A 26,974-nucleotide genomic window follows, 5' to 3' on the forward strand; every position below is an offset into this window, starting at 1 on the left:
TATATTATTTATATTAAAAACCACAAAGAACACTATAATGGTATCATATTATACAATGAAACAATACACAAAACTAGATCAAGCAATATTTAAAAAACTATTACATAACCATTTGAAACCCTATACAAAGAAACTATATACATAACTAGATCATATAGTTTAATCCTATATAGTGTAAAGTGTTATGTATGTTCTTTATTTTTTTATGAATAGCCATATGTTGTGGAGCACCAATATGATTAAGCCTCAGATATAATAGTAAAAATAGTGTTTCTGGATAAAGATAATAGAGGAACATATGCAACTTCAAACAATACACTCTTTAATCTACAAGAGTGTGATATTTAAAAGGAAGTGAATGTAATGAAAAGAGCAAATATAAACACAGTGATAACAAAAAATTTAGATTTAACAAAAATCTACAATAAATTTAGATCTAAAGAAGAACAAAATAACTAAAACAAAAAGTACAATCTCAAACACTAGAGTAATACATTACTAGAAAACTTTGTCTTCTAAGGATAATATATAATACTCTTCACCTCTTTGAGATTTGGGAATAGGTATTTTAATTGGTTATATAAAAAAATGGATGAACTAAATTAAGTTTCAATTAGACAGTTAACTACTATAATTAATATATTTTCTTTGTAGTATTATGTATGTTCCAAACCTTACTATATAATAATATTAAATAAATAGGTTTACTTAATTTCTTATAATAATATAACACAAATTTAACTGGGTTATGATTGAGACTTTAAGAATTTATATACTGTGAGTGCATGGAATATGGAAAGGGAATACAGAAATGTGCATATCAATTAACCCAAAAACCCTAGCTTATATACAGGAGCGAGTGGTCCGGATTGAAACCAATCCGACGGCTACCAAAATCCACTACGCTAATATTAGTATACGGCATCGTAGCCGTACACTTGGCCCTCACATCATCCCCTCCTCTCGGAATAATGGAAGGCCGTCAGGGTTCTCTTGTAGATGGGCCGGGATCTGGAGGAACGTCAGGAGGAGGCATCGGTGGATCTGTAGACGGTATTAACTGCTCCTGATCCCTCTGTATGAAGCATTTTAACCGCTGCACATGCACAATCTCTGGAGGATCGGCCTGCTGAACGTCATGCCGAACCTCATAAACTTGTGGTCCAACTTGCCGCAACACCCGATACGGTCCTTTCCACTGCGCAAGGAGCCCCTTAGATAAACCACGTACCGTAAGATGGGGAAAACGGACTAACACCAAATCATCCACTTTGTACTCCGCTGGTGGACGATGATGGGAATTGTAGCGCCGTTGTTGTCCCACTTGTACGCGGCCTAAGTGTTCAGCAGACTCTGCTCGGACAAGTGGAAGAATGCTTGTCAAATATTGATCCCATGACCTAGCATCAGGAGCTCGTGGCAATCGCGAAGGTAAACCTAGCTCTGTTGGTAATATTGGATCATGACCATATAGAAGTTTATATGGTGAAGCACCAACAGAACTCTGCACCCCTGTGACATAAGCATACCGAAGAGACGGCAAATAACCATCCCAATCCGAATGTTGAAAGTTCATATACTTCGCAATCATCCCTTTGAATGTCCGAACGAGCCGTTCCACCAGACTGTCTGATTGTGGATGATAAGCACTCGTAAAAGTGTGGCGTATCCCCAACTGAGATGTCAAAACATGAAATACCTCAGCCATAAATGCAGGACCATTATCCGAAAGAATCCGTTCTGGACAAGAATGCTGGAACACCACTCGATTGAGGAGGAAGTATCCAACAGCAGTTGCAGAGGCACTAGCAAGAGCACCAAGTTCCACCCAATGAGTCAAGTAGTCAGAAGCAATAATAACATACTCATTACCAGCAGTCGATCGCAGAAAAGGTCCCATAAGATCAAATGCCACCAACTCAAACGGACGAGAAACTGCAATTGACTCCAACCGTCCTTCCGCAGCACAAGGGGGAGTATTACGAGCTTGGCACCAAACGCAGCTACGCACATACCGGATAATATCACGTCGCATCTCTGGCCAATAGAAAGATCTGCGCAACTTCTCGGTGACACGACGGTGTCCCATATGCCCACCTAGAATAGGAGAATCATGGTAGGCATGGAGAAACCGCGGAATAAACACCGAAGGCACCACCAGCCGTAAATGAGCATCAGGATCCGTCCCCACAAAATAAAGAAGGCCATCTTCAAGGCGATATTGAGAATGTAAATGCCGAAAAGGCAAGTCATCAGCAAGTGATGCAAGATTCTCAAACCCATCTCGAAGCCTTCGAATCCACGGCTCAATCTTTTGAGCCTCATGAACCTCATCCAGAGAAGGTAGATTTTGCTCTACGCCCTGTGGACACTGAACGTCAAGGACAGCAACCGCCGACGGCACAAAATCCTCATCTAGAAAATCCACAGATGCTGGAACAACAGGTTCGTCAGAAACATGAGAAGTGAGTGGAGAAGGAAGAGGAGCTCGAGAAAGGGCATCAGCATCAGCCATAGAACTCCCTGGGCGATGAACAACATCGAAATCATATATCTGAAGCTTCAAAGCCCATCGAGCCGTACGACCAACCAGGTTCTTCCGCTTCAATAATGAAGTAACAGCAGCATGGTCACCTTCAAGTAACGTCCGAGAACCATGTAGATAGGCATGAAGTTTCTCGAAACCCCAGACTGCTGCTAAACACTCCTTCTCCGTCGTGGAGTAGTTCATCTCCGCTGGTTGTAATGTACGGCTTATGTATGCAATGGGATGGCGCTGACCAGGCACACTCGAGCTCTCTTGCATCAACACACCTCCAAGACCAATGTCAGAAGCATCCACGTGCAAAATAAAAGGTCGAGTGTAGTCAGGATATGCCAAAACCGGAGGAGTCGTCAATAGCTCTTTGAGATTCACGAACGCCCGCTCACAATCGGGAGACCAGATGAAAGATGACGTTGATGACTTTAGCAACGCTCGCAATGGTAAAGTGCGATCGGAAAGATGATCCACAAAACGACCGAGATACTGCACCTTACCCAAAAAGCGCTGCACATCATTCACACACTTCGGAGTAGGGAACTTTAGAACAGCCACAAGTTTTTCAGGATCAACTTGCAAACCCTCACGAGAAATACGGTACCCAAGATAAGTTGTGTCCTTGGACCCAAACACGCACTTCGACCGCTTCAGCTTTAAACCAACGTCGCGTAGCCGATCCAACACTTTACAAACATCATGAACATGCTCCTCCCACGTCCCCTCCGAGTGGATCAAGACATCATCAATGAAGTCAGCCGTCACCTCCGGCATATCGCAAAGAACCTCGTCCATCATTCGCTGAAAAGTTGCTGGAGCATTGTTCAAACCAAACGGCATCACCAAAAACTCGTACAAACCAAATGGTGTACGAAAAGTAGTCTTAAGAATATCATCTTCAGCCATCGGTACTTGCCAATACCCAGAAGCAAGATCTAGTTTGGTGAACCAACGACTTCGCCCCAGACGATCCAAGAGATCAGCAGTGTGAGGAAGAGGGTACACGTCTGAGATCGTCACTTCATTTAACGGACGATAATCGATGCAGAAATGAATACTCCCATCAGGCTTCGTCACAAGACGAGGTTCACATGCCAAAGGACTCCGTGACTTCCGAATAACACCCTTCTCCAACATCTCCTTGACGTTTGCACGTAAAATCTTGATCTCTTTGGGTGACCGACGACGAACAGGAACCTTGATTGGACGAGCATCCCCGGTTGGAATGGGATGACGTGTGGCAATCTTGGCCCCAGACGATAGGTCAAATTCAAAGAGATCAGAATACTCCTTCATGAGCTGGTCAATAGCTGCAACACAAAGATCATCGGAGGGATCGGAAAAGGGAAGAGCAGAACAAGATGGAAACACAAGAGGAAATAATAGGGGAACAAAAGTAATGGAAACAGAGGTAGAAGTAGAGGGACGAAGAGGTACGGAAGTGAGAGGAATGGATGAAACATAAGGAAGTATGAGACAAGGGGGAAAAGCCTCAAAGTCACACTTGGCATGATTGTGCTGCAACTAATCCATACCAAGAATGAGGTCAAAAGCTTGACTCGGCATCACCCGCAACGACTGCAACTCAAGCTCGAGATCGCCCACACGCACAACCAGGTCCGCCTCATCTCGTGCACATGCATGTGTACGGCCGTTGCCATAAAGAATGAAAACTGGATCCGCCGCACGACGCAAGTGTAGACGACAACGTGTGGCAACAGGTCGAGCAATAGAAGATAAACTCGAACATGTATCAACCAACACGGAGAGAAGAATAGGAGACCTCTTGTTATAAAAACGAGCTTGGAAAGTAAACACTGGATGAACCGGTGCCGAGTGAACCCCTTGATGATACTCCCGAAAGAAAGATGGAGGGGTCACTAACTTATTCGCGCAAGGTCCCTCCATTACTCGCGCGACTCCTCGTTTCCCGAATGCACCTCGGTATCTAAACCTTCCACCGCAGCAGCACCAACGGGACGTTGCTGACGCCAAGGTCTCCACCCAGGAAATGGAGGTCGCCAATCCGGAAAGCGCCGACAACGCCGATAAGTATGACCAACTTCATCACACGCCCAGCAACGAATGTCACGGCCACGACCACGTCCTCGCCCTTGTCCTTGGACTCGAGTAACAGCAGCATCAACCTCCATGGGAACAGGACCATCACTCATAGGAAGTGGAGCTGAAGGACGTGTAGCAAGAAGTGGAAGAGGCGACATCTCATAACGTTGTGCCAAGCGAAGAGCATCGTCAAGAGTGGCAGGAGCAAGTGCATGCACAAGTCCGACAAGATCTTGACGAAGTGCTGGCCACAGCATTCTTAGCTTGATCCGCTCCGACATATTTGGCTCCGCACGAAGCAAAAGACTTTGGAAACGAACGCCAAATTGCATCACCGACTCAGATGGCCCTTGGCGAAGACGATGCAATTGTTGGAAGGCATCATCACAATCGTCGGCGTGTCCAAAGGCGCGTTTGAAGACGTCCGGAAGAACACTCCAATCGCCACGAGTAGCTGCGCTCAATCCATTGTACCACTGCAATGCCGTCCCTTGAAGACATGTGGGGAACTCACGCAAATGTCGAGCATCATCCCAAGAATGATATGTGGCAATCACCGTGAAGTGATCGAACCAATGGTACACATCATCCCCAGGATTCCCACGAAAGAACTCCGGCCGAACGCAAGGATTGGCACCAAAAGCAGGAGGAGTTGTACCATGTGCCGTGAACGCCGCCATCAACTGAGTTTGGTTGTTCAATTGCAGGCGCATAGCATCAAGCAATTGAACCACCTGCTGCTCTAGAGTCAAAGGAGGAGATTGCAGATCAGCCATGAAAATGAATGAGAAAGAAAGAGCAAAAGAAGAGAAATGACAAAAAGCTGGAAAGAAATGGTAGATCTAGACAATGCAAAAAGCTAGATCTAAACCAAAATCCTGAAAGGAAAGAACAAAAGAAAGGAAATGGAAAAAGCTAGATCTAGACAATGCAAAAGCTAGATCTAAACCGAAATCCCAAATCCAAGCACTCCCCAAGGACAATCAAAGGTGCCCCTCAACTCCACCAATGTGAGTGCATGGAATATGGAAAGGGAATACAGAAATGTGCATATCAATTAACCCAAAAACCCTAGTTTATATACAGGAGCGAGTGGTCCGGATTGAAACCAATCCAATGGCTACCAAAATCCACTACGCTAATATTAGTATACGGCATCGTAGCCGTACACTTGGCCCTCACAATATATATATATATATATATATATATAAAAGTTGAATAGTTAAATATTTTTCAATTTTTATTTTATATAAATTTTATCGAGGTATGATTTAAAGTTATGGAATATATTATATAGATATTACAATAAATGACTCCTTATAAGTAATTTATTAATTAAGTTGTGAAAATACTTTATAAAAAATATATAAATTTGAATGTGTGAGTGCTTGGAATATAAAAATAAGTATATTAATTAGGGTTTAGACCTCTGAAAATGAATGGACCAGATTCAATCCTAAATGGACAATCCATATATGTAAGTAAATAAATTTTCCATTATATTTTAGTTATTTAAGCATATCTTTAATCACTTGGAGGAGTCTTATTCATAATCTCCATAAGTTTTATTCCTGATTTAAAGGCATCTTAGCCTTGTGAATGGTATTTATGTTACTCAGCCTTTGCACTTAGTCTAAATGCTTCATGTGTTCTATCTTACGACAAACACTCAAAGGTATTACTGATATATCAGCTTATTATATTAAAATTATGTCCATCCTTTGGCTCGTGAGTAATACAAGACCACCTGTACCATAATTTCATTTCTCAAAGATTAGGCCATTCATTTAAGAGTGGTCATCCCATGATTACACCTTACCATCTTTGGGATACCCAAAGACATACAAAACACCCTTCTTTAATATCCCTTCTTTAATCCCCACTAAATCCCTTTCAATCCACGTTCATTCTTGTTAACACCACCATTGGGTCAAGGCCCAAAGGCCCAACTATTAAGTCATGTGTTAGATTGCGAATTTGGATATGGGATGAACCCTATTGTGTTTAAGACAATCTTTACATTTCATAAATATACCAAATTAGCAAATCTAGACACTTTCCATAAATAGCAATTAGGACTGAACAAAACCAACACAAAAGGTATGATAGCGAAGGTATTTAGTAAACACAGTAAGTTATTATTTGGTGATATTGAAGAACTAGTCTCAATATATGAGGGTTCTTGTTAAGTTAATGCAAGATAGAGCAAAAGAGAACTAAAAGCCAAACTGAGTAAACTCAATAAAAAACACATAGGAGTTTCTACTTTATATTTATCTAGTTAAGTACAGATGCTAAGTCTAGTTTGAACAAGAGGCGCTGAAAAAGAGAATTAGCAACACCGACTTCCTGCCGTCATAGCAATAAAGAAAGAATATCTGAAAGGATTAGCTGATAGGTAATTTTCAATACTCGCAATCATATTCGTGACACCAAGGCTGAAACTAAGATTGAGTCTAAGTTCAAGTTCAAATTCAAATCTAAATCCAAGTCCAAGTATAAGTCCGAGTCCAAGTCTATATCCAAATCCAAGTTTAAGTCTAAGGGTGAAAGCCCAAAACAATCATCTCCCAAACCCTAAGGGGTTTGGTGAGCTCTAAAAGTATAGTAAAGGGAAGACTTTAATAGAACTAATTTGGCCAGAAAAAGTTAAGGTTATATTTATATAGTAGGTGATGATATAACCATTGAAGAGTCCAAAGTTAAAGTGAATATAAATGAAGAAGTGTTCAAGAGCCAACTCTAGCTCTCTCAGGCATGACTATATCCTTGATCACTATACAAAAGGATTGTTCCTTTTCTTTTCCACAGTTTGGGACTTTAAGATGATATTTCAAATATTGTAACCCAATATGAGCCTCATGAGTACTCTCCCCATCTTTCACCTCTAAGTGCCCTAACCATGTGGCTAGAGCAAGGTTCTAATAAACCACGCTAGATATCCAAGTAAATAATGCCACCCACATTTGAATTGGGAGCATTAACTATTTGATCTCCCGAGGGAGCTAAAGCTAGTTCTTAAATATTTCATCAAGTTACCCTACTTGTCCATCCGTATTCACTTTTTATATCATCACCCACCATGTAGATATAACCTTCTTTAGTCACATTAGCTTTTCTTAACCAAATTGATTCCATTGGAATCCTCCCCTTTATTATACTCTTGGAGCTTACTAAACCTCTTAGGGTTTAGGAGATGATTGCTTTGAGCTTTCACCTTTAGATTTGGATTTGGACTCGGATTTGGACTTAGACTTAAACTTGGACTCGAACTTGCACTCAAACTTAGACTTGGACTCAGACTCGGACTCAGACTTATTCTCGGTCTCGGTCCCGGTTTTGGTCCCATTTTAAACTCCTTTTTAGACTCCATCTCAAACTCTTTCTTGGACTCCATTTTAAATTCTTTTTTAAACTTCATCTGAAACTCTTTCTTGGACTCTATCTCAAACTTTTTTTTATACTCCATCTTAGACTCTTTTTAAGACTCCATCTCGGATGTATAATAATATTATCTTAATAATTTTTAACATAATATAAAATAAAATCTATAATATTTATTTAAATAATAACAAAACTACATTAATAGTTAATTAACTTATAGGATGACATATTTAAAATTAATATTAATAATGAAAATAAAGTTTCTAATTTATAAAAAACCTTATAACTTAGTTTAGTTTTTGCTGCTCTATTGGCTAAAAGTGTTTTAGTCTAATAAATGGTAAGACTATCAGCTTTTTTTATCCTAAGTATTCATAAATTCATTTTCATTTGATAGTAATTTCCCCAAAAAAATTAATATATTTAATTTTTAGTTTGAAAAGCTTAAATGATTGCAATCGTATTAACACTTAAAATATATTTAAAATTATTAACCCAATTTTAAAATGGTATTTTATTCACAAATATAAAATAATATTTTTTATATGTATTCTAAAAAACAATGAATAGATTCTCAGTAGTGGAGAAGGATGATACGTCTCTGTCAATGGACATGAATCATATGATCAATCAATAGAGCTCCACTGCCACGATCGACAATGAAGAGAGAACAAGCTGGCATGAGGTCCATGTCCTTTTCTCGGTCGTTCTCCATGTGGATCGACTTTCCTTTGCTGAATCCTCTGTCTCCACCGCGTTCTTAAATAGTGATCGCTCCCTGCACGATCGTTCCACCACGATCTTAAATGAGCGAGAGGATCACTCGGGCGAATTGCAAATCGAGGAGTGTTGTTGTTGTTGTTGTTGTTGCTGGCAGCACGAGGTCTCCTTCCTGCGGGGCATCGCCTCGGACAGCATTGTCACCACGTCGCGCATGGAGGGTCTCTCGCGGGGGAGTTTGCTCGTGCACAGCAGCGCAATCCGAAGCACCAAAACCATCTCTTCCTCCACCGATGACCCCGGGGCCGCGATGCTCGGGTCCAAGACGCTGTTCGAGACCTTGTGACTAGCCGGATTGTTGCTGGTGGTGTTGCACTGGAGGATCTTGTGACGAACCCACTCGACAATGTTGACGTTGTCTCCAAACTCGGGCTCCACGGGACGCTTGCCCGTGAGGAGCTCGAGGAGAACCACGCCGAAGCTGTAGACGTCGCCCCTCTCGTCCACTCGCATCGTGTACGCATACTCTAGAAAAGGAGAGAACCAAAGGTTAGATTTCAGAAAACAATGCCTTGTTTAGGCATTTGCTGCAAACATAGCAGTTCTCCAGTAAAACATTCAACAGGAGCAAACATCTTTACAACCAGAAAATATTTCAACAACACAAACATCTTTTACATGTATCCAACGCATGAATCTGGAAACGTCACAAACAAAACAATGTCCCGCTAGCAAACAATCATAGCAATCCATATACCCAAAGAGGGCATAGCAAGAAAACGAAGCATTTCTCCTTACCTGGAGGAATGTAGCCATACGATCCGGCAACGACGGACATGGGCTGATCGCTACACTCGACAAGCTTGGCTACCCCAAAGTCCGCCACCCGAGCCTCCATATCTGCATCGAGCAAGATGTTACTCGACTTCACGTCCCGGTGGACGATCTGCGGGAAGCAGTCATGGTGGAGGTAGCACAGCCCCTGTGCGATGCCCACCGCCACCTTGTACCGCGCGACCCAGTCCGCCAGCACGCTCCCGGCCTTCCCATGCAGCGCGTCACTCAGGCTCCCATTGGGCATGTACTCGTAGATGAGGAGGCTCGTGTCCCCGTTGGAGCAGTAGCCGAGCAGCCGGACGATGTTGCGGTGCCGGATGCCGCCCAGGAGGTTCACCTCGGCCAGGAAGCCGCGCTGTACGTGGCCGGCGGTATCCTTCCTCGCGCTCGTGTTGAGCTTCTTTACCGCCAGGACCTCGCCGTTCTTCATCTCGGCCTTGTACACGGTCCCGGCGGCGCCCTTGCCGACGACGTTGCTGTCCGTGAGGCACTCGAGCACGTCGAAGGAAGTGTAGCCCAGCCGTTGGAACGCCGTGAGCTTCCACTCCAAGAGATTGAGATGGAGGTCGTGATCGCCTCCTTGCTTCTGCTGCTGCTGCTGCTTGATCGTGGCGATGGTGCCGCAGATCCACCGCCAGGAGATCGCCAAGACGCCCACGCTCGTCGCCACCACCAGCGCGATGATCCAGCCCAGCGTCTTCCCGTTGAGCCGGCTGTCCGGCCCCGGGGCGGCGGAGTCCGAGAAGAAGTCCGAGCCGCCGGCAGTACATGGCCGTTTCTCGGACAGTATACCGCCGCACAGCCCCGGGTTGCCCGAGAAGGAGCTCGGGTTCTCCGTCCGGAAGATGCCCAGCGTGGGCATCTGGCCTGAGAGCTCGTTCTGGGACACATTGAAGCTCTCCAGAGTGTCCGATTCCTCGAGCACGCGAGGGATCGCGCCCGTTAGCTGATTCCGCGAGAGATCCACCGTAGCCAGCACTGGAAGCTCTGCTATGGCACGCGGTATCTCCCCTGACAGCCGGTTACCGCTTAGGTCCACCGCAATCATCCTCTTGCAACCCGCGATCTCCTCCGGGATCGTCCCGGATAGGGCGTTGTCCGAGAGATCGAGCTTCTGCAAGCTCATGGCCTCGCCGATACCGCGCGGTATGACGCCGGACAGCCCGTTGCCGGCGAGGAAGAGCTCCTGGAGCTGCGGTACTGTGAAGAGCCGCGGCGGTATACCGCCCGAGAGCCGGTTACCCGAGAGGTCGATCGAGGAGAGCTGCGGCGCGTCGGCGAGGGCGTCTGGGATCTCACCCGAGAGGAGATTGTCCGCGAGCTCGAGCTTGTTGAGGCCGCGCATGGATCCAAACTCGCGCGGCACGGGGCCGGAGAGGCGGTTCTCGTGGAGCCGGACGCGCACGAGCTGCGAGCAATTGGAGAGATCCGGGATGGAGCCCGTGAGGCGATTCGCGAAGAACTCGAGCTTGACGAGCGATCCGCCGCGGCAGATCCAGTCGGGGATGGGGCCGGAGAGGCGATTGGAGGAAGCATCGATCCAGACGAGGCCTGGCGAGGATCCCAGCCCCGGCGGCAGCGATCCCGTGAAAGAGTTCGTGAAGATCTTGAGCACCTGGAGGCTGGGGAGCTCGCCGATGAATCGCGGCAGTGGGCCGGAGAGATCGTTGATCATGAGGTTGAGCAGCGTGAGGCGGTGGAGCGCCGCGAAGGAATCGGGGATTGGCCCGGAGAGGCTGTTGTTGCTAAGATCCAGGGACATGAGCTCGCCCATGGCGCCCATGGAGGAGGGCAAAGGTCCCGAGAGCCTGTTCTGGAAGAGGAAGGTCGTGTTGCAACGCGAGAGATTGCCGATGCTGGGAGGGATCGCGCCGGAGAGATTGCATCGTTCCAGGCTGAGGTAGCGGAGCTCGCCAAGATCGCCGATGGAGTCCGGGATCCTGCCCGAGAGGAAGGGATTGTAGCTCAGCTGGAGTACCTGGAGCGCCGAGAGCTTGCCGATGGAGGCCGGGATCTCGCCCGTGAGGACATTGCCCGAGAGGCGGAGCAATCGCAGGGATTGCAAGGCCGTGAGCTCGCTAGGGATCGCGCCATCGAAGTAGCTCCCGCCGAGATCCAGGTGCTCCAGCGCGCTCGCGCCGCCGAGATCCGGGGGGATCGCGCCCGAGAAATTGTTGTTGTAGGCGCGGAGGAATCGCAGGCGCGGCAGCGATCCAAGCCCTGGCGGGAGCTCGCCCGAGAAGAGATTGACGGCGATGTCCAGCACGGTGAGATTGGAGAGCTCGGCGATGGCGGGGGGCAAGGGACCCGAGAGGGCGTTGTCCGAGAGATTGAGGAAGGAGAGGGAGGAGAGGCGGCCGAGGTGGGAGGAGAGCGATCCGGAGAGGTTCTTGGAGTGGAGATCGAGCGAGGTCACGGGGCCGGCGGCGGTGGAGCAAGTGACGCCGCTCCATTGGCAGTGGCTGGCGGCGGCGCCGCTAGAGGGATCCGACCACCAGTCTTGGAGGAGCTTGGCCGGGTCCATGGATTCCGCCAGGGACTTGAGGATGGAGGCCTCGTCGGTTGGATCGTCCGCGCGCGCTGCCAGGAGGAGGATCGAGAATGCCATCGCCAAGAGCACATTGCCTGGGATGTCATTCTTCTTCTTCTTCTTCTCCATAGCTATGATGTTGTTTCCTTGCTCTAAGATCACTTGCTAGAAATTCTTGGAGTGGAAGATCTCTTCTCTAGCTATAAGCTGCTAGCTATAGCTCATGCTCTTCTCCTTGATTTCATAGATCACTAGGGAACTTTTGGAAGAGATTTCCTTAGAATCTATGAACATCTGTGAGGTGATGTTGTGAGGATTTATTCTTGCACTCAACTTGGTGGATCTTCCAGCAGCTGCATTTCAAGAGATTTTGAGAAGGCTATTCCAACTTTGCTGGGAGCAGAAGTTTAATCTATCTATTATGCCTGCCTATCCTGTTCTTGTGGATCATGAGCCAAAAATTCTCTTTAGGCTACCTAGCTCATGCTGCTGCTACACTACTTCTTCCATTCTATACTATGTTCTTCCTTTCCAAATAAAACTATTACTTTGTTTGGTAGCCTTGGGCCAGCAAGTTGCTAGGCTCAGTTCTTTTCAATTTTAAAAATTTGGATTACTTGTTTCTGTAATCTGGAATCCAAGTGTCTGAAAAAACACTTCTTGATCAACTCAAGAACTCAATATTTCAGATATGAACATTTGCTGATCCACTCAAGAACTTCAGATTTCTAATTGGAAATCAAGTCTTGTAAAGCCTCTTCTCTCTCTTCACAGCACAATCTCCCAGATGCCATGACAAGTCATTCGAATAAAATCTAAACAATTATTTGTACTAATCACCACACAGTCAACCTGGGAAGTGAGACTATGGGTTAAACAAATGTAAAGCCATTGCCTCGTTAATCCCGTATGATCCCACACGAGCGCACGAGGACAAACAAAAAGAATCGCAGGCCAGCGTAGTTTAATCGTATTACAAAACAATTGGCTTGATCTCGCCATTTATTCTAGAAAATTGAGAGGTTCCGTATACCATGTAACGATGATCTTCTTCTTGGCTTATAGAAAACTCGTTTTATGCTTCCCTTTGGTGTTTGCGATGGAGGAATGAGAGCTCCAGAAATCTTGGCATGATCTCCGTTAAGATATTCCATTCGGTCCCTGCTTCCCGTTTGTTTTGAGCTTTCACTCCGAATAGAGCCCACCGTCGCTTTGGATTGGGCTTTGTTTTGGCTGATCGATACACAGGAGCGCAGCGCACAGATCAGATCGCAAACTTCGACGAGAAAAGGAGAGCGATGTGGCTGGCTAGCTGGCGAGCTGTTCAGGCTCATCACACCACTGCTGGCCATTATCATCGCACCTCTCTACTGCCTTTCGCTGAAATCGAGAGCAAAGAATGGGAGCAGAGTGAGAGAGTGTGCGTTGAAATAAGAAAGAAAAACAAAGAAACCATACCTTTGAACACTCCCCGAAATCACCAAAGCGCCTGAGTACAACACAATCAATGTCTTTGTCTCGAATCGATAATTGACTTTACTTTGTTGATCGATCACACCTGAAAACAACGGCTTAGTGCCGGTGGTCCTGCCTGTGTTAGACAACTTAAATCGGGCCAGCACTTACTTCCTGTTTTCTATCTTTTGTTAGCGATGAATAGTCACAGCAGCTCACAGCAGCAGCAGCAGCAGAAGCAGTGTTGTTTGCATCGCCACCATTTGTTTATTGTTTCTCTTGGTACTTTGTCATTCTTCGGAAATGGACGAAACGACTTGGCAGCGAGCGCCGAGAGAGAGGCCCCTCCATTTCTTTAATGTTGGAGATGAAATGCATGAATCATTCGCGGTGAGGTAGCTGTCGCATTCCCCACCACCTTCGGATGGTTTTATCTTGTCCCATATTTGCGAGGATTCGCCCGCAACGGCATCCGGATGGCTGGCATGGCATCTCAAGCTCATAGCTTTTTCGTTGTTTCGTAGCTCGCTCGCTCCACCCAAAAGATGAATTGCCTGCGCGGTAGAAGAGTGTCAGACCACAAGGATGACAGCAAACGCGACACAAGCATGCGATGGAACTCATCTCTGTCTCGTTGTAAGTTAGCGCTGTCCTGCGGCGAAGATTCGACCAATCAAGCGCGAGCTACTTACTGCCTCGGCCTTTACCGAATCCGCCAAGTAGTCCGCTGGGAGTGAAACTCCTCTCCGTCGTCACTCACTCATGAGAAGGCAGTGAGCTTAGAACAAAGAGAAAAGATAGAAAGTGCTACTTACTTGACAGCTGCGTTAATAGCTTGTATAGCCACGGAATCGAAGATCTTTCTGACACAAAAGAGGGCGCAAAAAAAAAAAAGAAAAAAAAATCAGAAAGAGAGGAGCGAAAAGACTCGTGAAAACAAAAGATGCACTGGAAAAAGCAACACGGATGGATGGCTCAAGTCGGTGGTGCTGGTAGCTCTCCTCACTCTGCGAGGGTTTCTATCTTAAATTCGTGCAAGCCAGGCTAGTAGAGATCCAAGAGAGCTGCCAAAGTAGCTTTCAGTCAGTGGAATACGACGTAAAGATAAGGATACACCGTGCGCATCGCAGCTAGGCCAGGCCACTGTAACTTGTAAGTATAAGGCCATTAGCTTAGCGTTGCCACGCTACCAAACTTTGTTTGCAATGACGAGCCTGATGATCTCTTTTAACGTTTCCTGCACAGAATGAAATAAATACCAGTGTCCAAGAAGTAGTAGAGCATAGATGTACCTGGGAGTGATCTTTCAATCCAAGAGACAAAACCAATGACCGCGAAGAGCCAGAGTTGCTGCCAAGAGGATTAAGATTGCTAGCATTAACACAGACTGCACAGGGAACTATGGAGATCGTTATGTACCTTATGAGCTCTATAAGCTGTCGAGCACATGCAACCAGTAGAGGCTGCAAGCAATGCAGAAGCTGAGTTCTAGAAAGAATTATGAGCTTCTGTACCTCATCTCGCCGGCCCATGAGAACGTTCACGCTGTAAGAGAGCTCCCCGCATTCGCCTTCCTCCTTCCTGCGTGGAAATATGAGAATATCAGACTGCGTGCACTGAAAGATCCAGAAAGCATGTCGGACGCTGTAGAAGCATCAGTAATTGAATCCTAGAATATAAGGCACGGCCAGAGAGGAACACGTACCTGGCTTGTAAGATCGTGCCCATTCTTCCAATTTGCGTCGCAAGGACCTGAGCAAGAAGGTTTATATCTTTCTTTTCTCCAGAGCCAAAGTTTAATGGTCGAGCTTACCATGATATGGTCGTCATAGCCACTTAGCACGAAATGCGTCTCGCAACCCTGTCAAGCACAAAGACTCTCAGTAGAAGAAAGAACTGGAAAAAAACCAAGCTGGGCAGCGAGAGATTTACCTGGACAGTGGAAGAGAACTGTGCCGTCGAGACAGGGAAGCGACTCGCCATTGTCGAAAATGTAGAACCCTAGACCCCCGCTGTGACTTACTTCGTATACATGTTGGCCAGCAACACGTATCCAGCAGTGTTCGTGGGACTTCCACGGAAAAGTTCCTGGACAGCACCAGGAGCCCTCGCCAAGTCGCTGTGAATCCCACACGACGCGAGGAACGCTGTAGCATCCGGCACGAACGGCATACTCCCAACCAGTTCTTCCGCGTCTCCGAGCTTCCCGACTCGGCCAAGTATGTCGATCATGCAGCTGAAGTGATCCTTGCTGGGTTTCACGCCGTGATCTACCACCATGGATTCGAAGCAAGCGTAGGCTTTCTCCAAGCTTCCGGCGTGGCTGAATCCCAGGAGGATGCATATGAAGCAGATCTTGTCCAGTGTCATGCCTTCCACTTGCATCGCTCGGAAGATCTCGAGAGCTCGATCGACGTGCCCGTTGCGAGCGAATGCCACGAGAAGAGCGGTCCATGAGACGTCGTCCTGGAGCGGCATCTCGGCGAAGAGAGAGCTCGCTTCGTCCATATGCCCGTTGTGAGCGAGCACTCCCAGCATGGTCGTCCAGGAGATCTCGTCCCGGAGAGGCATCACGAAGAACAAGCTCCGGCACTCCTCCAGACTCCCAGTCGACGCCAGCGCCGCGAGCATTGCAGTCCAGGACACGACGTCCCTCACTCCTATCCGATCAAAGAGAGCTTTTGCTTCCTCCGGTTGCCCGTTCTGGCCAAAGGCGAGCAGCATCGTGTTCCATGACACCAAGTTCTGCGAGGGCATCGCGTCGAAGATCTCCCTGGCCTGTTCCAAGAGTCCCTGCTCTGCGAACGCTCTCAGCATCGAGTTCCACGATATCAAGTTCCTGGCTTCCATCCTGTCGAACACCTCCTTGGTCTTCTCCAGATGCCCGTTCTGGGCGTAGCAGCCGAGAAGAGTGTTCCACGAGACGAGGTTCCTCCACGGCATCTGGTCGAAGATCTCCTGTGCTTGCTCCACCAAACCATTCTGGGCATAGCCCAGGAGCATTGCGTTCCTGGCAGCGATGTCCTGGACGGGCATAGCATCGAACAAGCTCCTGGCTTTCTCGATCAATCCCGCCGCTGCATAGGCCCCCAGCATCGTCGTCCACGAGACGACGTCCTGGAAGGGCATTCGATCGAACAAGAACACCGCGTCTTCCAAGCTTCCAGCCTCGGAGAATGCCCCCAAGAGCGTCGTCCACGAGACAACGTCCCGCTCTGGCATCCAGGAGAACACCCTCTGGGCATCCTCGAGCAGCCCATTTTGCGCGAAAATCCCCAGCATCGCGTTCCAGGTGACGAGATTGTGCATCGGCATTGCGTAGAACACGTTCTTGGCACGAGAGAGATCGCCGCTTTGGGCAAATGCCGCGATCATGGCGTTCCAGGAGATGATATCCGGATCCGGCATCCTGTCGAAGATGGCCTTGGCGGAATCGAGAAGGCCGTGCTTGGCGAAGGCGCTGCACATCGCATTCCAGGAGATGGAATTGGGGCTTGGCATCCTGTCAAACGCCGCCTTGGCCTGGGGAAGATTGCCGCTCTCGGAGAAGGCGCCGATCATGGCCGTGCACGCCACCACATCCGGCTCCGGCATCTGCTCGAAGAATCGCGCGGCGTCGGCCAGGGATCTGTTGCGGATGCATGCCAGGATCACGAGACGCCAGGAGAAATCGTTCTTGCCTGGGGTTGCGAAGAACACCGCCTTGGCCTCCTCCAGGCATCCGCAGCTCCCATATTTCTCGACCAAAAGATTGCAGAGGTAGACGCTAGATGATCGCAGCGATTCCGCCACAGAGATCACCCGGGGATGGATGATTCTCAGCTCGGCCGCGCTCCGGCACGCCTTGATCAGCCCCACGCATTCCTCCAGCGCGGAGGCCATCCGCAGAGCCCTAAACCTAGGTGCGCTACTCGCCCGCCAAAATTCCGAATATCCTCACAGTTTAAAAAGACCGCCAAATTAAAAAAACCGAATATCCTCGCGATTTAAAATTTTGTGACTTTTACACGGCCTTCTTCCTCTCTTGTAGAGTCCTAAAGGTGAGCGCCTCTCCTATGGGCGGCAATACGTTGGGAACGTCGGCGCACTTCCCCAAATTGCTAAGCTTTAGGTGGCTCTTGACGACACTGGTGGAGTTTTGCTTGGATTGCTTGAAAGATCTGTGAGGAGTTTCGGAGCTCTTCATCGATCTACAAGGAAGAAGTAGAGAAAAGGGAAAGATCGATTCGGGAGTGTAAAAATCTCACGACTAGAATCCCTGCGTACCTTCTCTTACTCGTGTCCTGATTGGAAGGCTGTAAAGGAAGCCTGTTTGCGGACGTTGGTACCTAGAGATTCTTCTCACTGTTAGAGACGGATGCTAGAGAAAAGCACGACACTCTACCTCAAGAATCCATGCGTGTTGTAGGAGATCGTCCGGAGTCATTCGCTGGTTTCTATCCCAACGCAGGCAGCATTCCAAAAAGTTGATAAAGAGTGGGTTGTTGCACCGAAGTGCCGTCGAGAGGTTCTTGGTTCCAGGCCAGTACTTCTTTCCCCAAGAGTTGGGAACTATCCTCGGGTGATTGCTGCTATCTGGTGTTGAAGTTGATTACCAAACTTGTCTGACGAAAGTTGCGTGAGCTTACCGAAAAACATTTTTTTTCGCGTCGCATTCTCCAATAAAAAGTCTGGTGGTGTCCCAAGAATCTCCATCATACAAGCTAGCTGCTCCACTTCGTTTTCTCCCGGAAATAATGGACATCCTGCGAACAGCGGATCAATCAATATCAGACACTTGAACACGGATGTATGGTGCGACTCACCAGAGCATAGTTCAGCTAGGATGCAACCAAAGCTCCAAACGTCAATCATGACATCGTAAGGTAGGCCTGCATAACATTTCCATCGCGGTGGAATCAAATTATTGGGGAATTTCTTTTCTTGAGAACGTACCGAGGATGACTTCTGGGGACCGATAGAAACGGCTCTGGATGTATGTATAAACTGCAAGCGAAGGTTTGGGTTGGATGAGATTCCACCGGAAATCTTAAAAGGATCTTACTCTTCTCATGTTCGAAGCAACTGGATCCAAAGTCGATCACTTTGATCTTTGAGGACGAAGGATGGTGTAGGAGAATGTTCTCGGGCTTCAAGTCACAATGGATAACGTGCAGCTTCCGCAAGAACTTGAGTGCCTGTAGAACCTGGATGGCAATGTCCCTGATCACCGCCATGCTTATCCCCTGGAAGTTGTTCTTCTTGATCAAGTCGTACAAGCTGATATCGTGAAGCTCGAAGGTGATGCACAAATGACCTCGAAAGTAGAAGCTCTCATGGATGGTTACGATGTTATAGTTGGCAGATTCTTCTGTAGCCTGCAAAGACCTTTCATAAACAATTACATTTCAGACAGTACTTTTCCTTGTGATGAATATGAAATTAAGTTCCAGCCTGTGCAATAAAGAATTAGTTTCAAAATGGAAGCAGGTTTTCCAAGTACCTTGTCGCGGAGGTGCTCCAGAATCTTGACTTCAATCAACGCTTGCTGATGAAACCTTTTCTTGTTGCGAATGACTTTCACGGCTCTCAGTGATTTGAGCTTGTGATCAATGCACTTCAACACTTGACCAAAGCTACCCTTCCCCAAAATACCCACTATTTCATACCGATAAGCTAGATGATCGCGTTCAACAATAAGGTAATCTCCTCTGTCATCGTCATATCCTAGAATTGCAGGACATGATCAGATCAGAAGTGTAAAACTATCTGCAATAACACTCACCGTAGTTACAATTGCCAGGCGTGCTCGACGTTTGTATTTTGTGTGAGTTGGCCCCGATAAAAAAGACTTCTTGGTACGGAAGAATCTCTTGGTGCTCATACTCGCTCATATGACTAGAGCATTGCTTCAGCACAACTGTCGTGATCGCCGACGTGAGTATCGTGTCAAAGATATAAAGCTTTCACTCACTTTCTGGTGTTGCAAGTACACCAGGTGGAAGAGACGGGAAAGTTGGAGCATCTGTCTTCTGGCAGAACATATGGTAGAGTCGGATCAGAAGCTTATCTTTTAGCATCGTCCCGGAAAAGGAAAATCCAGTTTTGGCTTACCTTTCTTCTCTGATAGCTACTTAAGGTTCTGCGGCTCCTATCTGCAACGGCTAGTCTTGGATTTTGCTCGGAAGATATCTGAAACAGCGAAGCGACGGAAAACGTGAGCACGCTCAAAACAAGGCGTCTGGGAAGAAGAAAGACTTACAGCGTTCGCAAGCCTGGCTGTCTGAACGCATTCAACAGGATTGCCACCAAAGCCTGCACGGTGTCACTGTAACTCTGTCAGCTCGAAGAGAACAATCTCCGGCCTGGAAAACGTACCAAGAGGAACAGCACTTGAATGCTTGTCCACCGGCAGCTTCAAAGACTTCACTTTGACGCAATCTGCCCGATCCTTTGAAACAGCTCCATGACTTCCCTGTGAATTATAGTCCTCGTGAAGCCTGCATGCCTTCTAAACTTGAAGCCATGAGGCCATTAGAAAACGAAAAGGAAATTACCTGTAACTATCGCTCATCTTGGCCGCATCCTCTTGAGAATGTTTCTCATCTTTCAAGTTGAGGTAGTGGAGGTTCCCGTGGAACTTAGCCGCCACGGAAGGATAGCTATCCTGGTTCGTCCTCGCCGTGACGGAGAACGGATCCTTCGTCAAATGCAGCGAGAGCTTTCTGGCTTCCCAATCCGGCTTGCTCACCTTGGCCAGTGCCTCCTCCAGAGAACTCACCAAGCGCAGCGACAGCTTCTTAGCTTGCAAAGTCGACTCCGACTTCTTAGTTTTGGCATTGTCCACCTCCGAGTTTAATCCACCGCTCAACCTCGACTCGGATGGCTCCCTGTCATTGTTGTTCTGAAAGTTCCTGGTCGTCATACTCCCGTTCTTCACCGCGTAGCTATCCCCATTAAACTTCCTATCGCTGGAAGACATGAGCTGCGTCACCGAGTAAGGATACGAGTACTTCGCAAGCTTTTCTCTGTTCTCCGTGAACCTCGCGGTCTCGGCGTGATACCCCTTGTTTGTGGCGTGATCGCCACCATAGTCCCCAGCAAGTGCATTGAACAGCGGGCTCTCTTTGGCGCTTCTCTTGAGTAGATAATTCCTTCGATCCCCTCTAGAACTAGCTGGAGTGGACTGCGTTCCAGTCGGCTCAAACGATTCATCCTTTCCCAAATCCTGGCTCGACGAGGCCGATTCTTCCTGCTGCTGCTGCTGCTGCTGCTGCTCCAGATTTTGCTTGATCTTGGCCAGATTGAGCGTCGGGAGGGCCTGCGACCGGAATTCGTTGCTCCTCTTGAGACCGCCAGACTTTGGAGCCGCAGGCAGCCCTACCTTGGACGATCCCAGCGACGGCCTCCTCATCCCACGCCGAGGAGTGCCAAGAACATCGTGCTGCGACCAGGAAGAGAAGTAATCCAGCTTCGTGCCGTTGTCGGTCCTCATTCTAGCGCTCACATTTCCCGGGAAGGAGCCAAGGATCGCGTTGGCACTCACCAGAACAGCGCAATCGCGAGCAGCGACGTGCGCGCATTGGATTCCATCCGAAAATCTCTCGCATTCCTCGATCGGTGAGATCGTTCGCCCTAAGCTCGTTGTCAGTTAGGGCAACTGATCGAGGGGTGACACGTAACAAACGAACAGCATATTCTCCGTTATTATGTGAAGATTCCATTTACAAACTATTTAGAAGCCATGCTCCTGAATCCAAATCTCTCGAAGACAACGAATTCCAACTCCCACGATCAAAGCTATCATCAAACTGTCCCAAAATGAGATTGCGTAATAGCAAAGAACAAGAATTCCAAAACTATACGATACAAACAAAATAGACCGACAGCGTACGCGATATTGGAGCACTCATAAATACAAAGCACAAAGATACAGTATAGAAAACGTAGAACTTTAGTAGCAGTAACAAACAAAACTAATATACAGCCACAAGTACCTTTCCAAGTTTCTTCTTCTCCAAACTCGAGAGAGAGAGAGCTGGAAAGGTCAGGAGCTTGCGTGCCATAAGAACAACAAACATGAAGAAAACAAAGAAAGAGAAGCAAAGAAAGCACGAACATAGAAGCGACAGTACCAAAATTAAGATATGCGTCGTCGTCTCATCTCTTTCGCTTTGTCCCGGTTCCTTGCGAGCCACTTTTCGTGCTTCACCACGACTGCGCGGAGCGCGACTCGGTGCTGCTGCTTGGCACCGCCAGGATCGTCAGCCGCCTCACGGATTTCACAAAGTTCCTGCGTAAGCAACCACGTCAAGAACTTGAAAGATCCAGGAGCTCAATCCAGGAAAACGTACCCGTATGGCTCGCCACCGATGTAGATAGTGGATCCCTCGAGGTCCCTGTAGACCACTCGGCCGGAGAGCTTGGACTTGTCCATGGTAAACATGGAGGCCAGCCGGTCGTAGAGCTCCTCGTAGTTCCCAAACAGAGACAAGTCCAGTGTCCGGCCGACCTCTTCTTTCTCGAAGAAGATCTTGCAGTGGATGACGCCGTCATCGTCCGGGTCCGCGCCGGAGTGCTCTTTCATCCACTTGGAGCTGCCCGATTCATTGGTGACGCCTGAGTCCGGGCTCTCCCCCTGGCACAGGCGCAAGCTTGTGCTGGTTACGTTGGTGAACAGCTTGTGAGTCATGTCCGTCGTGTTGTTGGTGACGTTGCCACTGCTGGCGTTTTTGTTGCCGAGATTATTGTTGATGATGTTGTTGTCAGCCTGACCGTCTTCGAAAGACGAGTTCGAGCTGGGTTGAGCCTGAGAGGTACTCTCCTTGTACTGGTGAGAAGTCCCCTCTGATGAGCATCCACCACTCACACCCGAGTTCTGTTGCTGCTGCAGCTGCTGCTCTTCCGGATTGTAGTTCGGATCAATCGACTTCCCAAAGAGAAGAAACGTTGCAGTTCGTTTCGTCCCGGACTTCGGTGCAACCGAAGGTGGTGCGGTGGACTCGCTTTGAGTTGCTGCTGCTGGAGTTCCATAAGCCGAACGACCAGTGTTGGTGGCGTTGATGATGTTTGCCTGCTGCAACTGGAAATAGTCGTGCGGAGTAGTGGTAGTAGTAGCGAAGTTGTTTAGCCTCAAGTCGGTGGTGGCACCACGGCTAGTCATGGAATGATCTAGCGGGTAAGCTCCATCCAAAAACAACCCAGCTACACGCTGCTTAGGCTGAAACTCCGACAATGTCAGCCCGTAAAATCTCTCTTGCCTGGCTCCCTGCATGCCTGCAGGAACTTCCTCTGAAAGACTTTGCCATGGATTCATCTGCCCCAAGACGTTGTTAGCAAGTGCGGCCATTGGCAGCCCCATGAAGCCGCCTTGGCTTTCTCCAAACTGAAGGTCAAGGGGACGGATCTTCTTCCGCGGTAGTGAAAATGGCGGTAACTGCATCGGCAGTGTTGAAACGAGCTCGACTTGCCAAGGACTCACTCGGTTCACCCCTTGCAACAAGTCCGGCTCATCCCAAGACACCTGTAAAGAACAGTAATATCGTAAGTATATCGAAAGGATAAGCGCTAGTAAGCTTACCTGCAGTATACGCCATGGAGAAGACGGCCAGCGAATGGGATCAGCGGGCTGCACAGCAGATATGGTTCCCATAAACCAACTGATTCGTGACGAGTCTTCGGTCTCGAAGGCCATCTTGAATCTCATGCCCGGGTACCAGCTATGCTCCAGAGATGCCTTCACCACACTGGCCCTCACGCAAAACTCCGCTGTGCTAGCCCGAGGATAGTACACAACTTCAAACGCCTGACCAGCAGCAGCCAGTGAAGCAGCTTCCAAAACGGACTTTGACGTCACCCTTGCTCGGTTCCTCGCAAAACTGGCACCACTAGTACCAGATCCATTTCCAGACAGGAGCTCAGAGTATCCACTCTCCGACTTGATTTCCCAGCGTGACGAATTCTGCGGAAGTGACCTCTGACCAGGCGAAGAGTGCCATGAAATCCCTGAGTCGCCATTCCCAGGCCCGCGCATGGACCTTCGAACACCGACACAGAGTTCCCCGCTGGCGCTCCGGAGGAAAACTATAGCATCCCCAGCAACAAGCTTCTTCTGATTCACAAAAGTGCTCCAACCCGTTGTCAGCAAGTGCCGGCGAGGAGTGCCCCTGTAGATATGGCGGAACTTCCAGATTTCACCGTGCACGTCCTTGGCAAGAACAGTCTGGACTGGCGGATCGATGGAGTAGTCCAGGCGTGGAAAGATGGTCTCCGCACAGTACCGGGGAACAGAAAAGCCCCCACCGTTGTTGGCATCGCTCTGAGTGAGCGTCTTCGCGAAAGAGGCCGGCTTCTCCACAACAGTCGGGCTGGACACAAGCTCCTCGTCGTCACCCATCCTCGTACCAAACAGCGGAGCCGGGGCAACTTCCGGCTGGAGCTTCATCTTTGCGTACACCTCGTCGGTCTCGGCGTCGGCCAAGAAGTCCACGGATATGACCCGGCACAGAATTGTCCCCCCAGATCGTGGAAAGTCGGGAATTGCCGCGGCCTGTTCACCATGTCCCTGTGGGAAGTAAATCACCTTCGCTCCAACTGGAGGTAGCTGTACCATTCCACCGGCACAGGCATGCCACAGCTGAGAGTCGAGTCCCTTCTTGGGCTGATCCGAGTGAGCCTTGTTGGCGCTGTTGCTGGGGTCGGACGAAGCCATGTGAGACCTCATCATGTTGAGCGCAGTCGCGGCAGCTAGTGACTTGTGTTGAGCGGGCAGTCCCCGCTGCAAGGCAGGAGCATGCAGAGGGGGAGCAATTTTGGCCGTTTGTACGCAAACCATAAGAATGCCACCACCGCCCCGGCTCTGCCAAAATGCAGACAAAAGAAGATCTGTGAGATAAAAACACCATCAAGGTCCACCTAATTCATGAAGACGAAGGAAGTTTAGAAAGAAGGGGGGAAAAAAACCACCAAGACAGGCAAGCCAAAGCAAAGAAAGCAAGAAGAAGTATGAAGAACTCATGACTCGTACCAAGAGCGAGAGGCAAGAGCACTGACCTTTACAAGTGAAAAAGAGGCTCGCTGTGAATGTAGACCGCAACTTGACCCTTTACAAAGAGCCCTTTCAATGAATGCGAGCACCACTAGCGATCAGACACGAGCACGAGGAAGAGGCCGTTGTTGGGCTGCCTCTCGGGAATAATCTCGTCCGACCCACAAAGCTGTGACGCTGCTCGCTGGCCAAACTTTCCTTCTTTTGCTACTTGGAGCTCTCGCTCACGGGCCCTCACCGATGACCCAGCTGGGAGCCATCCGTGAGCTCGCAATGGGAAAATGTTTCAATCCATGTATCTTGGAATAAAACGTCCGATTCTACTGCAGACCAGACCAACAACAACAAAAAAACATGAGAAGGGAAAGAAAAAAAAAACCTTTAAAAACTAAAGAAAAAGAACAAAGGAATCAAAGCACGAATCACTCGGTAGCTAGAGTTAGATAAACCAGCCTCGAGGAAGAAAAGGGGGAGAAGTTTTAACACGAAGAAGAGAGGGCTTCCACTGGAAATCCAAGCAAAGCAACCACTAAACCTAGAAGATTGGGACCACACAAAAACAATAACGCCACAAGAACACGCACACAGCTTTTCCCGGATGCATGCATCTCAACAAACGGTCATCAATCCATCCATTCCTCCATTCCACTCACACAGGACGAATGATCTGGACAGAAATTTCAGAGTGAACCTGATGCATCCGGCCGCCGATGCGTGTGATTTTCCTCCCAATTCCTCCGGCGCCGCCGCCGCCGCTGCTGCCGATGGATCGAAATATCGGTCCTGCGCCGATCTTTCACCTCTCGCCCGCGAATGTGGCAGCGCCGCAGCTCAGATCGATCCAAAAGAGGGAAGAACAGGAGAAGAAAAGAGGGGGAAAGAAAAAAGAGGAAAAAAACTGGCCCCGACAGACCGCCTCGCGCTTCACATCTCCGACACGGACACACGCACCACACCCAAACTCGCGAAATGCAAACCCTTAACTGCCACTAAGTTAGGGCACGTTGCTTAAGCCGGAGCGCCAGCTATGGCGGAGGCCCCTCTCTCCCATCTCCACATCTCCTCCCCCCAGAGGGGGAGCGCGTTTTTGGTGCGGCACGAGTTTCGGCCATGGCCCAAGACCGCAGGGACCGAGCTGTCGTACACCAAATGTTGGGCCGGGCAGTAATGCCTGCCCGCTGCCCGCCCTGCCCGTGCCGGCCACCCAGTCGGTATTGACCGGCGCGTGTCGGTAAGAATTGTTCCGCGATTAATGAAAGAGCGTTATTAAAAGAAGATGATCGTATGTATGTATCCGCGAATCACTACCCGGTCTTTGTTAGGAGCGGATATAAAACCCTAAAAACGAGAGAAAGAATGTGCAACATTTCTTTTCGATGGTGGCGAGACACAATGTGTGCGCGTGGGGTGTGCGGTGCCTTGAATGACAGACCTAACAATTCGCTCCAGATGATAATTTAGTCCCACCGATGAGATCACACTCATTTGTTTGAGAGGTTTTATATCATTGTCTTGTGCCTCCACTCCTTTTGATGCACAATTTCAAAGTCTATACTACAGCGCATGTGGTCATCCGCCCCTCTTATGATTAGCATAAGGCACCGAGTAAACAATACTAGTTTAATCTAATCTGTTGGCCGGTCCTCCGCCGATTAGACAAGGCAACACGCCAGGCCCTTTGATAGAAAACGAACATATACTTCCGGGCTTGGGTGGACAGCGGTTACACAAAAGGTCACTTCTATATTACGCCAAAGTTCCCTCACGTTGATAATGATAGGACTTTGTATGATAGTAAAAATTAAAATAAAGGCAAAGAACAAGATCGGCTGTTTCAAACGTGTGGTTCCGGGTTCGAGCCCACATCACGACAGTATACCCCACGAAGAATATTCGCACGTCAGTTTGCCGCCCCCAACCTTTCATCCCTTGGACGAAGATGCGGCAATTTTTTAAACTTGAAAGTCTGGGTATATGCAAGTTTATGCTCTTCTTGCGTGCCCGAAAAGAGTGGGCTCGTCATCCGACAGGGGCTGCCCGTCGACCGACCGGGCAGCAATAGACAACTCAAATGGGGCTAGTGTTTGAGCCTTTCACATTCTGTTGCGGGCGATCCATGCCGTTGGTGGGGCACTGGTGACTGGGCGCGATCGATATCGTCCATTTCCATGTGCTGCGCGGTCCGGTGCTCGATTCCCGTGGGCCCGCTGTGGAGAGCCTAACTAGGCCTATCATTTCTTTTCGCCATGTTCGGAACAACAGACATCCACTCCACTGTCTTTTTACATGTTGCTAACGTGTTGTTGTTGTGCTACGAAAAGAAAGATGCGCGATGGAAGAGGTGCACTGAGAGGATTCGAACTGCAGACCTCTAGAAGAATCCGGGAGCATATTTCGGGCCTTAAACCCTAGACCGCAT

General features: G+C 48.4%; 5 protein-coding genes across 10 annotated transcripts; all 5 read right to left on the reverse strand.

Moving 5' to 3' along the window:
- Window positions 1-8,514: 8,514 nt before the first annotated feature.
- Window positions 8,515-12,574, reverse strand: LOC9642656 (MDIS1-interacting receptor like kinase 1). 2 transcript variants are annotated; one of them, XM_024674608.1, is made up of 3 exons: window positions 9,506-12,574; window positions 9,215-9,234; window positions 8,515-9,145 (listed from the first exon to the last, which is right to left on the reverse strand). In XM_024674608.1, the coding sequence occupies exons 1-3, from the start codon at window positions 12,201-12,203 to the stop codon at window positions 8,807-8,809; spliced, it is 3,057 nt and encodes a 1,018-aa protein (XP_024530376.1). In that variant the 5' UTR covers window positions 12,204-12,574; the 3' UTR covers window positions 8,515-8,806. The 2 variants fall into 2 exon arrangements, with proteins under 2 accessions (XP_024530376.1, XP_002961218.2); XM_002961172.2 differs by having other exon boundaries at window positions 8,515-9,234.
- Window positions 12,575-13,014: 440 nt separating this feature from the next.
- LOC9642657 lies at window positions 13,015-15,574 on the reverse strand. Of its 3 annotated transcripts, none has more exons than XM_024677426.1 (9): window positions 15,462-15,574; window positions 15,343-15,390; window positions 15,235-15,281; window positions 15,044-15,110; window positions 14,949-14,992; window positions 14,822-14,879; window positions 13,701-14,766; window positions 13,533-13,632; window positions 13,015-13,454 (listed from the first exon to the last, which is right to left on the reverse strand). In XM_024677426.1, exons 1-7 carry the CDS (start codon window positions 15,510-15,512, stop codon window positions 14,716-14,718), a joined length of 366 nt encoding a protein of 121 aa, XP_024533194.1. In that variant the 5' UTR covers window positions 15,513-15,574; the 3' UTR covers window positions 13,015-13,454; window positions 13,533-13,632; window positions 13,701-14,715. The 3 variants fall into 3 exon arrangements, with proteins under 3 accessions (XP_024533194.1, XP_024533712.1, XP_024532678.1); XM_024677944.1 differs by having other exon boundaries at window positions 13,533-13,645; XM_024676910.1 differs by having other exon boundaries at window positions 13,533-14,766.
- On the reverse strand, window positions 15,549-17,411 carry LOC112348469 (pentatricopeptide repeat-containing protein At4g02750-like). The gene has a single exon (XM_024681060.1). It carries the CDS (start codon window positions 17,409-17,411, stop codon window positions 15,549-15,551), a length of 1,863 nt encoding a protein of 620 aa, XP_024536828.1.
- Window positions 17,412-17,486: 75 nt separating this feature from the next.
- Window positions 17,487-21,143, reverse strand: LOC9632728 (probable serine/threonine-protein kinase dyrk2). The gene is made up of 14 exons (XM_002961174.2): window positions 20,066-21,143; window positions 19,887-20,008; window positions 19,771-19,823; window positions 19,623-19,700; window positions 19,483-19,540; window positions 19,294-19,428; window positions 19,012-19,235; window positions 18,574-18,886; window positions 18,465-18,515; window positions 18,335-18,400; window positions 18,158-18,274; window positions 17,914-18,104; window positions 17,796-17,857; window positions 17,487-17,719 (listed from the first exon to the last, which is right to left on the reverse strand). Exons 1-14 carry the CDS (start codon window positions 21,001-21,003, stop codon window positions 17,533-17,535), a joined length of 2,595 nt encoding a protein of 864 aa, XP_002961220.2. The 5' UTR covers window positions 21,004-21,143; the 3' UTR covers window positions 17,487-17,532.
- Window positions 21,144-21,192: 49 nt separating this feature from the next.
- LOC9632729 (auxin response factor 16) lies at window positions 21,193-25,657 on the reverse strand. 3 transcript variants are annotated; one of them, XR_002992564.1, is made up of 6 exons: window positions 25,247-25,656; window positions 24,561-24,878; window positions 23,089-24,366; window positions 21,863-23,031; window positions 21,644-21,801; window positions 21,193-21,319 (listed from the first exon to the last, which is right to left on the reverse strand). XR_002992564.1 is itself a non-coding variant. In XM_024675371.1 (5 exons), the coding sequence occupies exons 3-5, from the start codon at window positions 24,340-24,342 to the stop codon at window positions 21,717-21,719; spliced, it is 2,508 nt and encodes an 835-aa protein (XP_024531139.1). In that variant the 5' UTR covers window positions 24,343-24,392; window positions 24,561-24,878; window positions 25,247-25,657; the 3' UTR covers window positions 21,400-21,716. The 3 variants fall into 3 exon arrangements, 2 of the variants coding, with proteins under 2 accessions (XP_024531139.1, XP_024531629.1); XM_024675371.1 differs by lacking the exon at window positions 21,193-21,319 and having other exon boundaries at window positions 21,400-21,801; window positions 23,089-24,392; window positions 25,247-25,657; XM_024675861.1 differs by lacking the exon at window positions 21,193-21,319 and having other exon boundaries at window positions 21,400-21,801.
- Window positions 25,658-26,974: the final 1,317 nt, after the last annotated feature.

Source organism: Selaginella moellendorffii, unplaced genomic scaffold (assembly GCF_000143415.4).
Source record: "Selaginella moellendorffii unplaced genomic scaffold, v1.0 SELMOscaffold_0, whole genome shotgun sequence".
NCBI classification, from domain to species: Eukaryota; Viridiplantae; Streptophyta; class Lycopodiopsida; order Selaginellales; family Selaginellaceae; genus Selaginella; species Selaginella moellendorffii.

Bases quoted from the DNA above. Each gene is read 5' to 3' on its own strand.
- LOC112348469 (XM_024681060.1), bottom strand. From the start codon at position 17,411: ATGGCCTCCGCGCTGGAGGAATGCGTGGGGCTGATCAAGGCGTGCCGG.
- LOC9632728 (XM_002961174.2), bottom strand. From the start codon at position 21,003: ATGAGGACCGACAACGGCACGAAGCTGGATTACTTCTCTTCCTGGTCG. The intron at 19,541-19,622 runs GTAAGCCAAAAC...ATGTTCTGCCAG, and splicing joins GTAGCTATCAGAGAAGAAAG to AAGACAGATGCTCCAACTTT. The intron at 19,236-19,293 runs GTGAGTGTTATT...CTGCAATTCTAG, and splicing joins GCCTGGCAATTGTAACTACG to GATATGACGATGACAGAGGA.
- LOC9642656 (XM_002961172.2), bottom strand. From the start codon at position 12,203: ATGGAGAAGAAGAAGAAGAAGAATGACATCCCAGGCAATGTGCTCTTG. The intron at 9,235-9,505 runs GTAAGGAGAAAT...CTCCTTTTCTAG, and splicing joins GTATGGCTACATTCCTCCAG to AGTATGCGTACACGATGCGA.
- LOC9632729 (XM_024675371.1), bottom strand. From the start codon at position 24,342: ATGGTTTGCGTACAAACGGCCAAAATTGCTCCCCCTCTGCATGCTCCT. The intron at 23,032-23,088 runs GTAAGCTTACTA...TGTTCTTTACAG, and splicing joins CTCCATGGCGTATACTGCAG to GTGTCTTGGGATGAGCCGGA. The intron at 21,802-21,862 runs GTACGTTTTCCT...TTGCTTACGCAG, and splicing joins ATCGGTGGCGAGCCATACGG to GAACTTTGTGAAATCCGTGA.
- LOC9642657 (XM_024677426.1), bottom strand. From the start codon at position 15,512: ATGGCGAGTCGCTTCCCTGTCTCGACGGCACAGTTCTCTTCCACTGTC. The intron at 14,993-15,043 runs GTACAGAAGCTC...CATTGCTTGCAG, and splicing joins TCATGGGCCGGCGAGATGAG to CCTCTACTGGTTGCATGTGC. The intron at 14,767-14,821 runs GTACATCTATGC...CATTCTGTGCAG, and splicing joins GATTGAAAGATCACTCCCAG to GAAACGTTAAAAGAGATCAT.